Source organism: Mercurialis annua, linkage group LG7, assembly GCF_937616625.2.
Source record: "Mercurialis annua linkage group LG7, ddMerAnnu1.2, whole genome shotgun sequence".
NCBI lineage: Eukaryota > Viridiplantae > Streptophyta > Magnoliopsida > Malpighiales > Euphorbiaceae > Mercurialis > Mercurialis annua.
The window spans coordinates 7,640,205-7,655,283 of NC_065576.1; the positions used below are offsets into that span (position 1 = coordinate 7,640,205).

The window sequence follows — 15,079 nt, forward strand, 5'->3', positions numbered from 1 at the left end:
TTGAAGTTTATTGTTTGCCCGCAAATTATTGACTTTGGAAAGGTCAAAGTTTAGTGTTGTAAAATAAGGTCCAACAAAACGAGAGTTAAATTATTGTTTGAATAATTCGCAGGGTTAAATTTTTGAGTGAGTATAATTAAAATTTTATATATGGAAAATAATAATTATATATCGTCTGGGTTGAAAAAAATAAAATTATAAATTTTAATTTTATAAAATGTGAAACACATGAATTTAAAATTGGATGAAATTTAAAATCGATGAATTTATTGAAATGGTTTTCAAGAATAAAATACTATAATAATCCCTCAGACATTAAAAATGATAGAATTTAACTTTGACATTTTTTTGGAAAAAAATTAAGTGATATTTTTTTAATGATGAATTTTCTATATATATATATATATATGTATATATATTCTCATTGCTTTTATTATATATCAAAAGGTGGATTTTGTTTAAATCCATAAATTTTATAAATTTTATGAATTTTAATACCCAAAATCCTTCAATTAAAACGATATTTGGAGATTAATATTTTATAAAAAAAGCTATTTAATCCACCTATTTTAATCCATTTTGTTGTTACGTGACATGTTTTTATTTGCTCAATTTCTATTCAAAAATAAATACTTCACTTTTTCTTTTTAAATCGATTCACTCATTTGTTATCATGTCAGGTGGTACAATAAAATAGGTTAAAATAGTTAGGTTAAATAGATTAAATAACGATTTAAGTAGTAATTTGTCCCTTCAACTTGTAAGTAATGGGCAATTAACACACAAATTAACTTTATTGGCAATTAGTACACGAACTTGTTGATTATGGGCAATTAACCCATTTTAACAAATTAACTTACAAGTTAAGGGGGCAAATTGCCAATTTAAGAGACAATTAACTAACAAATTGAGGGGGCAAATTGTCAAAATGGGGCGAATTGTCCATAATCATCAAGTTCGTGTACTAATTTGGGGGGAAAATTAATATATGTGTTAATTGCCCATTGCTTACAAGTTCAGAGGGCATATTGCCACTTAAATCGTTAAATAACACTACTCGTATTTTACCCCCTGATTTTTGTTATAGCTGAAGAGCTCTTTTTTTTTTAATTTTAATCTTTTTAATTTTTGGCTTTTTGGTGTAAACATCAGAGGACGGAACGATCATTCGTTCCTCAAATAATAGAATAAGATGTTTAACTAAACTCGAGTGTTTTGACAAGTAGACACACAATTAGGATTTTTATGGTTAATCATATATCAATAAATTAACATTGTTGGAGCTCACACCTTGCATTCCATTATTAAATCAAATGCTAATAACAATCTAATTTAACTCCCAATTAATAAAACTCCCAATTAATAAAGACATACAAATTATAAAGGGAAAAGGGTCAGATACACCCTTAACGTTTGGCCTATGGGTTAAGTAGGCCTTTAAGGTTCGAAAAGGTGCAATTAAATCCTAACGTTTGCAAATCGTATCACAAAAGCACTCTTTCTTAACACCGTGTAAAAATATAAAAAATGCCGTCTATTTTTGCCACCTTGAACTCATTTATTGATGACCTGTAAATTGAATTGACAAACCAATTAATAATTGATCTACCCATTTGCTGTTGACAGTAAAATGAAAAACCAATTAATAACTAAACTTTTAACCACTCATAATCACGATCAATGTTAATGGCCTGGGTATGTTATTGATGTTAGTAGTAAAACAAAATATGAGGAAAAACTCAACAAATTGTGTTGGTGTTACAGTCACCCAATCACCATGTTTAGAGTTTATATCAAAAAACAAAAACATGAAGCAACGCCGGTCACTGTAAATTTAAACACCTCTGCTAGTCATCTCCTTCCCCCATTTTTAAAAATCAAACCCAATCAACAAACAAAAAATTGATTCTTTAATACCCATTTTTTGCTTCACCAATCTTTTTATAAATAAAATTGTCATGTTGTGTTGGGATTTTGATTTAAAAGATGAATAATTGAAAAAGGGAAGGAAAGAGATGGCAGAGGCTGTCGTGGCAAGTAGTAACGATGGAGGCTGTGGCGGCGGCGGCGGGAGCTATCATGACGGCGAGAAGCTGCCAAAAATTAACTATTTAGAAAGCTAATTGTAATTGTGAGTGTGAGTGATTAATTTCTTTGATTTAGGTAAGAGACGGTGGAAAAAGAAGGAGAAAACGATGATGGAGATAAGTCTAGTGTGTCATTTGAGTTTGCTAAGTCAGCTAATGCTCATACGTAACTTCCGGCAGGTGTTGCTAACATTTTGGCGGCGAATAACCGGCTAGCGGTGGTGGTGGTGAGGTTGAGGGAAAGGAAAATGGCGGAGGAGAGATTGATGGGTTTCTGGGTGGGTCTTGAAAGACCAGGATGATGGTGGGATTCTGGCCGGGCTTGGTTTGGAGTGATGATGCCATTGGTGGTGGTGGTGGTGGTGTGTTAGAGAGAGAGTTTAGGTGGCGGTATGAGAAAATTTGGTGAGGGATAGGAATAAAGGTGAGAGTGGAAATTTGATGAGTTATGTTTATTGGTGAGGAAGAAGAACCATGGCCACCTAGATGGAGATAAAAAATGAGGGCAAGAAGGGTCAACAGTAGTAATAATCCATGTCAGCATGAAAGTATACACATAGGCAAAAACAGACGGCAACTGAAACGGTGTTAGTATGAAGGGGATACGTGATATGTTTTGAAAACGTTAGGATTTTCGTTGCACCTTTCCGAACGTTAGAGGCCTGCTTGACCTATACCCCTAACGTTAAAGGTGTATTTGACCCTTTTCCCAATTATAAAATTGACATGAAAATATAAATAACATGTATTTAATCATTAAAGATGACAAATATTTTAGATTATGTATATGTAAATTAAATTAAATTTATTATTTGCAAACAATTTGGGACTAGATGTTTGTTCATGACTTTATATATGTTCCACGCTTGCATTCCACGTTTGTATGCATTTTAGTTACATTTAATATTTATTTGTTTTATTATTAAATTTTATAGATTAATTTGAAAGTTAGTTTAATTATATAAGATAGCATGGTGTAATATATGTGTGAGAGTGTTATGATAAATTGATACATTTAATACTGATAAATTACTTGAGCGAATCGTATGTTCTTTTTTTTTTTAACAGTAGATAGATAAAATAAGGTAAACAGATGAAAGTTGGGAATTTAAAAACACCATTACACATAAAATGATCTATAACTAATCTTCACTTGGTGTGCCCAATTATGAGCATCTGTATTTCGTGCTCTGGGGATATAATGAACTTCTGAAGTGTTGAAGGATTGTTGAAGATGCCAAATGTTATTACAAATATCAGTCCACCAAATGTTGGAACATACTCCATCATTTATTGTGGTTGATACCTGAAGGGCATCACCCTCGAACCTAACGTCTGTCCATCCATTGCTTCTAGCCCAATTCATTGCTTCTCGTAATGCCAAAAGCTCCAAGATTCCTGGATCCCAGATGTGTCTGAAAAGTGCAGAGAATTTAGAAATAATTTGCAGATGAGCATTCTTTGCTATAACCCCTATTACACCAAATTTATGAATGGAGTCCACTGCTGCATCATAGGAGAGAATAATGACTGCAGGATTGAAGCTCCGATAGTAACCTATTGGCCTTTGATGATTTGGAGGTGATTGATTGATCTTAGGTATCAAAGCTTGGCAATCAGCAAATTCTTTCCAAGCAGCAAAACTGAGGGAAATCATTTCAGGGATGGAGGTATTTTTCTTCTCAAAAATGAGCTTATTCCTTATTTTCCAAATGGACCATAAATAATAGCAAAACAATTCAACTGAAGCTATACCTCCCAATTCCATAAGATGAGAAGTAGTATATAACCAGATTTCTGCAAAATTCTGAGAAGCATCCCAGTTGGATCTGAAACTGAAAGGGGAAGCAAACCAGAATTCTTTAGCTCTCTGGCAATGAAAAAGCAAATGACTTATGGATTCCTCTTGGTCACAATTCACACACTTTAGATGAAGTTTCAACCGAAAATTTAAATTAGTTGCTGTTGGGAGTCCATCATGTAAACATCTCCAAATGAAGATAATAATTTTGTGATGGATTTTTAATTTCCACAAGAACTGCCAATCTTTTTTAGACATGATTGGGATAATAGATTCATAACTTCTTCCTTGATTATGAAGCGATATATAATATCCTGATTTGGCTGTATAAATGCCAGAGGGAACAAAAGCCCATAAAAGCTTGTCATGAGAAGGCCAGTAGGACAAAGGAATAGATTGAATTTGTTGTACATCTGACTCTTCAAAATAATCATGAAGAAGATTGGTTTTCCAGGTCCTGCGTGCTTGATCTATAAAAAATTCAATTGGTTTTGAAGGTAGGGTCGTAGTTAAATAATTGCAAGGCAGAAATGGAAAACTCCCAGGAATCCAAGGGTCAGCAAAACAAGAAACAGACTGACCATCAGAGATTCGCCATAAGACACCTTTTTTAAGAAGTTGTATTCCCCAACAAAGACTCCTCCAGCCCCATGATGGTCGAGAACCTAACGTTGCTTGCAACATGGTTGAATTTCTAAAATATTTGTTTTTATAAACTTGAAAAAGTAGAGATTGTGGGTTATTGATGATGCGCCAAACTTGTTTAGCAAGAAGGGCCTGGTTGAAAGCCACCAAGTCTTTAAAACCTAAACCGCCCTCCCATTTGCCTCGACAGATTTTAGCCCAAGAAATCCAACAAAGTTTATTTTCCTCCTGTTGTTGTCCCCACCAAAATTGTCTAACTATCTGCATTATGCGATTGCATAGTGATTTTGGTATGATGAAACACATCATAGAATAGACCGGAATAGCAGAAGCTACTGCTTTAATCATTATTTCTTTTCCTGCAGAAGAAAGAAGTTTCTGCTTCCAATCTTGTAGTTTAGATGCAATTTTAGAGATAATCCCCGCAAAAGTGATATTCTTAGAGCGCTCAAATTGAAAAGGGAGACCTAGATATTTGCCAAGATCATTATGCTGCACAATACCTAGAAACTCTGATAAAAGCTGTTTTTGATTATCTTCTATATCTCTACTAAAGTACACTGATGATTTGGAATAATTGATACTTTGACCACTGATAACACTATAGGTATGGAAAAGGTCTTTAATAGATGAAATGGCTGACAGATTGGCTTTTGAAAAAATGATTGTGTCATCCGCAAATAATAAATGGGTAAGACTTGGGCAGTATTTGTTAATTTTGATCCCATTTAAAGTTCTAGATTGAACAGCTTGTTGAAGTAAATGAGTTAATCCTTCTGAACAAAGCACATACAGAAGTGGTGAAAGTGGATCACCTTGTCTAAGACCTCTAGAAGGAGTGAAATAACCATAATTTTGGCCATTGATCCTAATAGAATATGAAACAGAAGTAATACATTCCATAATCCAGAATATGAATTTAGCAGAGAAGCCCCATTTATGAAGAATAGCTGAAATGTAAGACCATTCTAATCTGTCATATGCTTTGCTAATATCTAACTTAAGGGCTAAAAAATGATTATTACTAGCAGCTTTTGTCTTAAGGTAGTGCATTACTTCATGAACAAGTAAAATGTTATCAGAAATAGCTCTTCCTTTAATAAAAGCATTCTGACTATGGGATAGGATTTCTGGAATGATGTGTTGAAGCCGTGCAGTTAATATCTTGGATATTATCTTATAATACACAGAACACAAACTAATCGGCCTGAAGTCAGCAACTATCAAAGGGTTTAAAACTTTAGGGATAAGGGTAATAATGGTATGATTAAAGTTTCTAAGCATATGCCCTCCTCTAAAGAAATGTTTGATAGAAGCTATAATGTCATGTTCTATAATATTCCAAAATCCTTGAAAGAACATACTAGTAAACCCATCACCACCCGGAGCTTTAGCAGGATTAATTGAGAATACAGCCTCTTTGATTTCATGAGAGGTAATATTTTGACAAAGATAATCATTCATAGAGGTTGTAACTTTCATAGGGAAATTAGAGAATACCTCTGGAAGAATTGCTGGATTAGCTGAAGTATATTGCTCTTTGAAATGATTGACAAAAATGTTTCCAATAGAGTTATGATCTTGGTGCCAGTTCTGATTAGAATCCATGATACCAAAGATAGTATTTCTGCGCTGACGATGTTTAGTGGATGCATGAAAAAATTTTGTATTATTGTCTCCCAGTTGAAGCCAAGTCTGTCTAGATTTCTGCTGCCAATAAATTTCTTCTTTAAGATAAGCTGAGGTCAACTGAAATTCTAAATTTCTGATGTGTTGCCAATCAATGTTATGATAAGATTGAGCTTTAGCTTCTTGGATGGATTTGGTTAGCATCTGGATCTTGTGAAGAGCATTATTACTATTTCGATGCTCAACTAACCATTTAACAATGTTGTGCCTGCAAAATTTTAATTTGGCAAAAATTTGGTACATTAGCGATCCGTTTATATGTTGATGCCAAGTAGTTGAAATGATTTCCTTGATTTCTTCATTATTCACCCATTTGTTATCAAAGAAGAAAGTCTTTGGTGGTTTTTTGATTCGAGCATCACACAGAAGCAAAATAGGTCGATGATCAGACCCTAAATCATCTAAATGGTGCACTTGAGCAAATTTGTAAGTTGAAAGCCAGGATTCATTAGCTAGAGCTCTATCTAGCCGTTCTTTAATCATGTGCGGATGAGATCTCCTGTTACACCATGTAAAAGCAGGACCCAAAAAACCCAAATCATAAAGCAAAAAGTTATTTATAAACTCTGAGAAAATTACATGATTCTCAGGAAAGAAAGGAAGACCTCCAAGTTTTTCTCCTTGGTTTACAACAGAATTAAAGTCTCCCACAAAAAGATAAGCTAGACTAAGAGATGTCTTGATAGAATTCAGAAACTGAATTTGACCCTCCCTAGTTGACTGCTTAGAGTGTAAATAGCAGCATATCAAATCAAAAGAAAAGTCCTCACTACCGAATAAAGAGCAAGCAATATAGTAGTTATCATAGTGAGTGATAGTCAATTTCACATCTGAATTCCACAACAAACATAGACCTCCCGAAGCACCTACTGGATCCACACAAAAAATATTTTGGAAGTCTAGCTTCTTGATATATCTGGAGCTCGAGGATATCTGATTCTTAGTCTCCATTAGGAACAAAACATTAGGCTTGTAATCTTTGCACATAGAGTGCAAGTGCTGAACTGTCAGGGGATTACCTAGACCCTGACAGTTCCAGCTCAAAATCTTCATAGCTCCCCTGGAGACCTTTCTGGGCTGGTCTTCTCTGCCCTGAACAGTGAATCCGGATCAAATTCCTCTGAAGCCTTATTAACATACTGTGAAGTTCCTTGATCATCCACAAGAACCACCCTCTTCTGCAAAAAGTTGGAAACAGTAGTATTATCACCAAGTTCCCCTATGTGACATTTCTTACTTTGTTTCCCTTTTGGTTCCCCCTCTTCTTGTATATCTGCCTTACGTTTTCCTGATAGTAAAACAGCCATTTTTTCTTTGTTCTGAAGCATCAACTGAGTAGTAGGACTGAGAGTTCTCTTCCAAGTAGTTGTTGTAGCCAATGATTTGGATACCTTCATAGGTAAAACTCCTATAGGAAAGTTAGCCACATTTGGAGCTGGGAGAGAATAGTCTGGCTTACAAACTTCCTGAAAAAGTGCTCCTATCTCAGCTTGAAACGAGGCATCTCTTTCAGTTGAAGCATTTGGGTTGTGAAGATCATTTCTGTATAGAAGGTCTAGACAGACCTCTACTTGCTCGAATTCAGTTAGTACTGGTGGGAAACAAGCATCATGATACTTAGCACGTAGTCTAGGGCTTAGGATCTTAATCAAGTGTAATGGTAAAAAAATTGGCCCAGGTTTTCGAATTGGCTTATGGACTTTGGAGTTTGGGCCCATAATAGAAGTAAACTGAAAAGCCTTATTCCTCATACCATCTGTATTAGAAAGTAACTCAGAGTTAAGATCAACTAACCCTTGTTGCCACTGAGATGTAGATGCAAACCCTGGTGGCTGAGTAAAAGTTGTGCAGACAAAAGGAATATCAGGAATATATCTTTCTGTGTCAGGAGTAGTAAGCTTCTTGCCCAAGATGTCTGACATTGGCGGCTCAGTAGCCAAGTGTTGCAAGAGTAATGTATACGTGTTATCTTCCACTTTCTCCTCTGGATGAGCTTGTGCATCTGACGTGGCACCCTGCTGCATGCAATTCACTGTAGCATCGTCATTCATCTTTTCCTTGATCTTACTGGTATGCATACGCTGAAACTGCCCCCCATGAACTGCTCTTCTAGGGCTTGATCCTTTTTTAAAATGAGCAGCATAGACATCCTTATTTACTATTTGAGAAGAATGAATTAGTGGTGCTGCACTCAACCAGAGACCATAAGGCAAAGGCTTGCCCCTAGGTAGATTGAAACCTCTAATTTCATTAGCCAGTCGATGTCTGCAGACTCTTATCATATGATTCATCATTCCACAGTAAAAACAACAGTCTGGAAAATTTTCATAGCGAAAATCTGCCCAAAATTGTTCTGGGGTTCTAGGTTTATTAATAAACCCACGCATAAAAGCTCTATCAGTTGGAATATCTACCCTTATCCTGAGGAACTGCTGTCGCCATATTGGATTAGAGAGATCAAAATCTATCTCATATAATCGAGGGAACAACTTACCAATATTATACGCATTGGCCTTAGTAAGTTGGTTACGCGGAAGACCATGAACTTGCACCCAAAAAGTAGTGGTTTTAAACCTCATGGTTCTGAGAGGTTGATGAGCAGGCCATTCTCTTAACGCAATATGCTGATTCATGATAGCCCAAGCTCTCTCTTTAAGAACAAAATCATAATCTTCTTTCTTTTCAAAAGCGAAAGAGAAGATACCCAGAGATGTATTTTCGATTTGGATCTGACCCGCCAGCTTCCATTCATCATGAGCCCAGGAGATGACATCGTCCTTAGATATAGGTTTCTTCGTAAAGATCTTTCCTAACATTACCCAACGAAACATAGTGGGTAATGAAGTTACAGAAGGTTCAAGAGCTAGAACTGGATCGGTAACAGACATGAGCTTAGTTTTTTCAACTAGATCAGATATGGAAAAAGGTTCAAGGTTTAGTAAAGGAGTAAAAGGGTTTGCAGATGTAGTAAAGTGAGAAGAAGCCATAAAGACTAACCAGAGAAACTGAACATCAGTAAATAAAGGGATAGAGTAGATAACAAGTAAAACCCAAGGAAATGAAATGACGGTTATTGTAGGTAATGATTTCATAACATAGGTAATTTGTGTCTCGAGAACCTGTTCTTTGTCTACCATGGGGCATAACAATTGCTCCAAATGGCACACATTGCAGGTTTTAGCTGTAGCTTGAAACAAAGAAGAAGATGGAAAAGCGCGCGTGGAAGCGCGTTCAATTAAATTCATTTTTTACTTATGCTAATCGTATGTTCCACATCTAGAATATGTTGATGGATGTAAGTCAATATATGCACCCAATACAAGAAATAAAATATGTTAGTCGTTGTAAAAGACAATCCTAACATAAATAGACGACGACTCCATTCCAGCACTAGTCATTGGATAATCATAAATTTGAATATATTAAAATTCGGACCGAGCACTACACTGGACAGAAAGAATTAATTATCATATCAACATTAATTAATTTAGATTCAATTTAAATGAGATCATATACTCAATAATATTTTATCTATTAACTTTTGATAGAGCTATATATTTAAAATTAAGATTAAAATTTTAAAGTTTAATTACAAAAATTATATAATAGTAATTCATTTAAGTATTATTTATTTTTTGCCAACGAGTATCTCATTTAGAATGAGATATTTTATATGATCATAATAGTTGGTAAGTTGAAATAACATAAATAGTAGAATAAGGACAATAATAATAATTAGAGTAATTTGTACATGTTGGCATGTGCCAGTCATAGGCCACCAGTAGAGACTTTCTCAAAAACTCCGAAGAAATTAAACGACTCTTTATAACCGCGTTTACGAATTTTTTTCCAAATTCTCACTTTTTTTTGACGTAACCACCTGATTTCCACTCTCTTTCCTCCACCCACTGCTATATAAATTCCTTTCAATTTCGTCTTCCTTCCATCTCCTGTTTTTTACTCATATATGAACCCTAATTCTAATTGGTATCATTAAAAATTAACCCATTTTTTTTTTCAATTTTCCTTTCCTTCTAATTTTCCCGAGAAAATTAAAAATCCGTATATAAATTTTTGATCAATCCAATTAGAATGGGGTTTAAAGGATTTGCTGAAGGAGGAATTGCTTCCATTATTGCTGGCTGTTCGACTCATCCTCTTGATCTGCTTAAGGTACGAATGCAACTTCAAGGAGAATCTCACGCGCCGGCGAATCCTGCCCCCACGCTCCGTCCTGCTCTTGCTTTCCACCCTACCGCCTCCGCCTCTACGGCTGTTCATCTGCAACCTCCGCCTCGCGTGGGGCTTATTTCTGTCGGTGCTCGTATAGTCCAGGAGGAAGGTGTCGCCGCGCTTTTCTCAGGCGTCTCCGCCACCGTCCTCCGCCAGACGCTTTACTCCACCACGCGTATGGGTCTCTACGATATTTTGAAGCAGAAATGGACAGATCCGAACACGAACACCATGCCTTTATCGAGCAAGATTGTCGCCGGATTAATCGCCGGTGGAATCGGGGCTGCCGTTGGAAACCCTGCTGACGTGGCGATGGTACGTATGCAAGCTGACGGTCGTCTCCCAGTTGACCAACGCCGTAACTATTCCAGCGTTATTGACGCGATCAAACGCATGACGAAACAAGAAGGCGTCACTAGCCTGTGGCGCGGCTCATCGCTAACGGTGAACCGCGCCATGCTGGTCACAGCATCACAGCTGGCATCGTACGATCAGTTCAAAGAAACGATTCTAGAAAAAAAATGGATGCGCGACGGACTCGGGACGCACGTGACGGCGAGTTTCGCGGCGGGGTTTGTGGCGTCGGTGGCATCGAATCCTGTCGATGTGATTAAAACGAGGGTGATGAATATGAAGGTGGAGCCAGGGGCGCCGCCGCCGTATTCTGGCGCGGTGGATTGTGCTTTAAAGACGGTGAGAGCTGAAGGGCCGATGGCTCTGTATAAAGGATTTATTCCGACGATTTCACGACAAGGGCCGTTTACAGTTGTGTTGTTTGTGACGTTGGAACAAGTCAGGAAATTGCTTAAGGATTTCTGATGAAATTATTACTATGATGATGATGACGAAAACTTAGAAATTCTATTACATTTGTCTTAAGATTGTCGGAATTGTTTTCTGTTTTTTTTTGTTCTGTGAATGGCAGTTTTGAAAAATATAAGAGTTCGTGATTCAGTTCTTATAATTTTTTTGTCACACTGTCAATTTTTTTAAAAATTTCTAAATTGAACTAATTAGCCAAGAGATAATCAATTCAATTTGTTTTGTTTCACTCAAAAACTATGCTTAATTGTTTTTTTGTCTAGATGTATAGGTCAAAAATTAATTTGGTTCATTTTATATAGTCTACTTCCGGGTACTTTCCTTTCATTAGGAAAGTCACTATCTCATAAAATCCTAACTAAATAAGTTCTATTTTTCTAATTAAAATTGATATAAAATACATTAATAGTTATATAATTAATCATTTTAATTAGTTAATAAAGATAATATCTTTAATTTTAGTAGTTTAAAAATAAAATATAATGTTCCATAAAGTCAATAAGTGAATAAAATAATAATAACTTTCTAAGTAATATACTTGCCGAAAAATATATTTTCTGGAAAGTATATTTATTTCAACTAATTGAGGTATAAGTTTATCATATAATCATTTCATTTTTTAAATTGGAAATTAATAATAATAATAATAAAAAGATAATTAAATTTATTATTAAATTTAATTTGAAATTTAAATAAATTAAGAATTTTAGAAATACTAAGATTTTTTTATAAAGAACCGATGATTAGCTTTTCAAAAAAATTCCAAACAAAAAAATTTTGATTTTAATAAATTTTATTATTTTCAACTTTATATGTTCCTCTATCCATATAAGACAATGAATTGAATGTATAAAAATGACTATATCATAGTTTCCCTTATTTGCATGAACAATTTTGCATGAACAATTACTCCATGCAGTGCCAACTCCATAATGTTTTATTTATGCTCCTACCTATTATGTGAATATAGCAAGTATATCAGTCTGAGGCTACTATGAGATATTAATTTATTGTTTAATGCACTTTCTAAATTTTATCTAATTTTTTTATCACATTGTTGACTTTTTTTACAAGAAAAGTAGATTTAAGAATTAAAATAAAATTTTATTCTAAATTTTTGTCACATTGTTGACTTTTTTACAAGAAAAGTAGATTTAAGAATTAAAATAAAATTTTATTCTAAATAATGCAACCTTGGAATAATTCTAGTAATATAATTAATTGCTGGGAGAAAATTACGAGTGAAGTCGAACAAATATTAAGAAATAAATGTTCTATTTTTGAAATAGAAAATGAGATTTAGTTAGTTCGATCTCATTTTATAAATTTTTTAACAATTGATGGGTATAAGAATTTGTCGAGGGTATATAATACTAATGTAAGAACTGTTGATGGGGCACTTCTCTCTATATTTCACTTGGTCAAATTTGTGTTCATCTCTTTCTAATAATATAGTAGTTGATTGGCGGAACACATATTTAAGTTTTTATACTTAATTTTAATCCATGTTCTTTTAATTTTATTGACATCAAGTTCTTAAATTTGTTTCTGGGTCTGAATTGATAACATTAATATTTTTTTTTTTATTTTAAGTATATTTTTAAAATTTTAAAATAATATTTTTAATAATTATATATTTATTATTTATCATTAAAATATTTTATCAAATTTTGATTTCATTCTCAAAAGTTCATTCCCATGAGGTAAGGGGAATGGGTGATTCCCATTAAAAGGGTAATCACATTCCCATTCCCTAGTGTAATTTGACAAAACAAACACAAACAATGGGAATCATTCTTATTCCCATTCCCATTCTTCCTTTTTTTTGGCGAACCAAACGGCCCCTTAATGTTGAAAACAGAAGTAGAGGTATGTAATGTCAAAAATAGGACAAGTATAGGGATCTAACAATGTGTTATGCCTTTGGTTGTTTAGTTTTTTTTAGAGTCAAAGTAGAACTTTATTCCAATTAAATCAGAAGCAATTACAAATGAAAGGAATTTAGGGAAGTTCGAAAACCACTCCTGATGACCTGAAGTGAAACTAGCATTATGCGCCATAACATGCGCAGCTCGGTTAGCAGATCGCCTAACAAAACAAAACTTCAAATTATGAAATTGCTTCGCCATTTCAGCACAGTCACAGATAACAACATCTGTAGCCTCTCTCTTCGGACTCCTGATACCTAACACCACATCCATAGCATCTAACTCCACAACTAGCTTAGACCAGCCTTTCAACCAAGATAACACCTTTCGGATGCCAATTGCCTCCGCTGTTCTAGGAGAAAATGACCCTCGAATAACCATCTTCTTCGCCTGAACAACAGCTCCCGTGTGATCACGAACAACGCAGCCAATGCCTATGTCGTCCCCAAATAACGCTGCATCCACGTTACACTTGACCCACCCCACCTCTGGAGGCTGCCATCTACACATGCCATCCCCTTTCTCAGCTGAACCTGAATGACCATCAGACCTGCGAGATCGAGCTATTTTCCATGCAGCCAACTGCTGCTCAGCTGCACTGATAACGTCACTAGGGATACCAGATTTCTGAGCCCATATCTTGTTATTCCGGTTACACCAGATATGCCAGCAGATAATAGCGAGAGAGCAGCTTCATCAGGACGAAGACCAACCAACCAGAACCTACACCAATCCACAACTTACGAAAACTGGGAATTAACAACCGACAGCTTTGAAAACCTCCAGCAGTCAGCTGCGAAGGAACAGTAACACAGCAGATGCATGTCCGTTTCTTCAAACGAAGAGCAAATAAGGCATTGAGCATTAATAAAAACTCGCTTACGAGCCAGAGCCTCCGCCGTTGGAAGGAATCCTGAACAAAGCCTTCACAGAAAGTTCTTAATATGGAGAGGAATTTGAAGGTTCCAAATCTTATTCCAAACAACATCAGCTGAATGATTAATATCGCCACACAGAACCCGATAACAACTCTTCACATTAAAATGCCCTTTATCTTCAAACTTCCAATACCACTTGTCGCTCAAGTCACGGTCACTCAACGGGATGCTAACAATACGCTGAACAACACCTGGATCAAAGAGATCATTAAGAACATCCAAGTCCCACATATGATTATCAACCTCAAACAGGTTACACACTTTAGCATCAATCAATTCTGGAATATTCTGGTTCAACACACTGTCATCACCCTCGCCTTCTAGCCAAGGCATTCCCCAAATTCAAGTAGAACTACCATCGCCTATACGAATACGGGCTCCCCTTTTCAGCACATCACGGGCTTCAAAAATACTACGCCAAGTGAAACTCGGATTGGAATCCATTTTTGCCTCCAAAAAACTGCAATGAGGAAAATATTTGGCCTTGAAAAGCCTAACTAGACACTAAACTCTCATCATTGCTAATAAATCGCCAACCTTGTCTCGCAAGCATGGCAACATTAAACTCCCGGATTTTCCTAAATCCTAAGCCACCAAATTTCTTAGGCAAACATAAGTTGCTCCAACGAGCCCAACTAATACCCTTTTTTTTAATTGGTTTCTACCCCACCAAAAAGAAATAAGCATACGCTCCAAAGTATCATTGAGATCTACCGGTAACAGAAAAACGTTCATAGTGTAATTTGGCAAAGATTGAGCCACGGTTTTGATCAAAATCTTTTTAACCCCCCCCCCCCCCCCGATAGAGATTTGGCTTTCCACCATTACACCTTGTGCCACACCCTCTCTCTATTAAAGTTGAATATCTGGGATTTGTTTCTACCAATGAGCGAAGGTAGACCCAAGGATACTCGCAATATTATGTTTATCATCATC

The 15,079-nt window shown here is 35.6% G+C and overlaps 2 protein-coding genes across 2 annotated transcripts; one reads left to right on the forward strand and one right to left on the reverse strand.

The window, feature by feature from the left end:
• Positions 1–10,047: 10,047 nt before the first annotated feature.
• LOC126657518 (mitochondrial uncoupling protein 5) lies at positions 10,048–11,419 on the forward strand. Its single transcript, XM_050352223.2, has one exon. The coding sequence runs from the start codon at positions 10,315–10,317 to the stop codon at positions 11,272–11,274; it is 960 nt and encodes a 319-aa protein (XP_050208180.1). The 5' UTR covers positions 10,048–10,314; the 3' UTR covers positions 11,275–11,419.
• A 1,789-nt stretch (positions 11,420–13,208) lies between these two features.
• On the reverse strand, positions 13,209–14,476 carry LOC126656713 (uncharacterized). Its single transcript, XM_050351319.1, has 3 exons — positions 14,220–14,476; positions 13,950–14,129; positions 13,209–13,896 (listed from the first exon to the last, which is right to left on the reverse strand). Exons 1-3 carry the CDS (start codon positions 14,474–14,476, stop codon positions 13,209–13,211), a joined length of 1,125 nt encoding a protein of 374 aa, XP_050207276.1.
• Between the last annotated feature and the right edge of the window lie 603 nt (positions 14,477–15,079).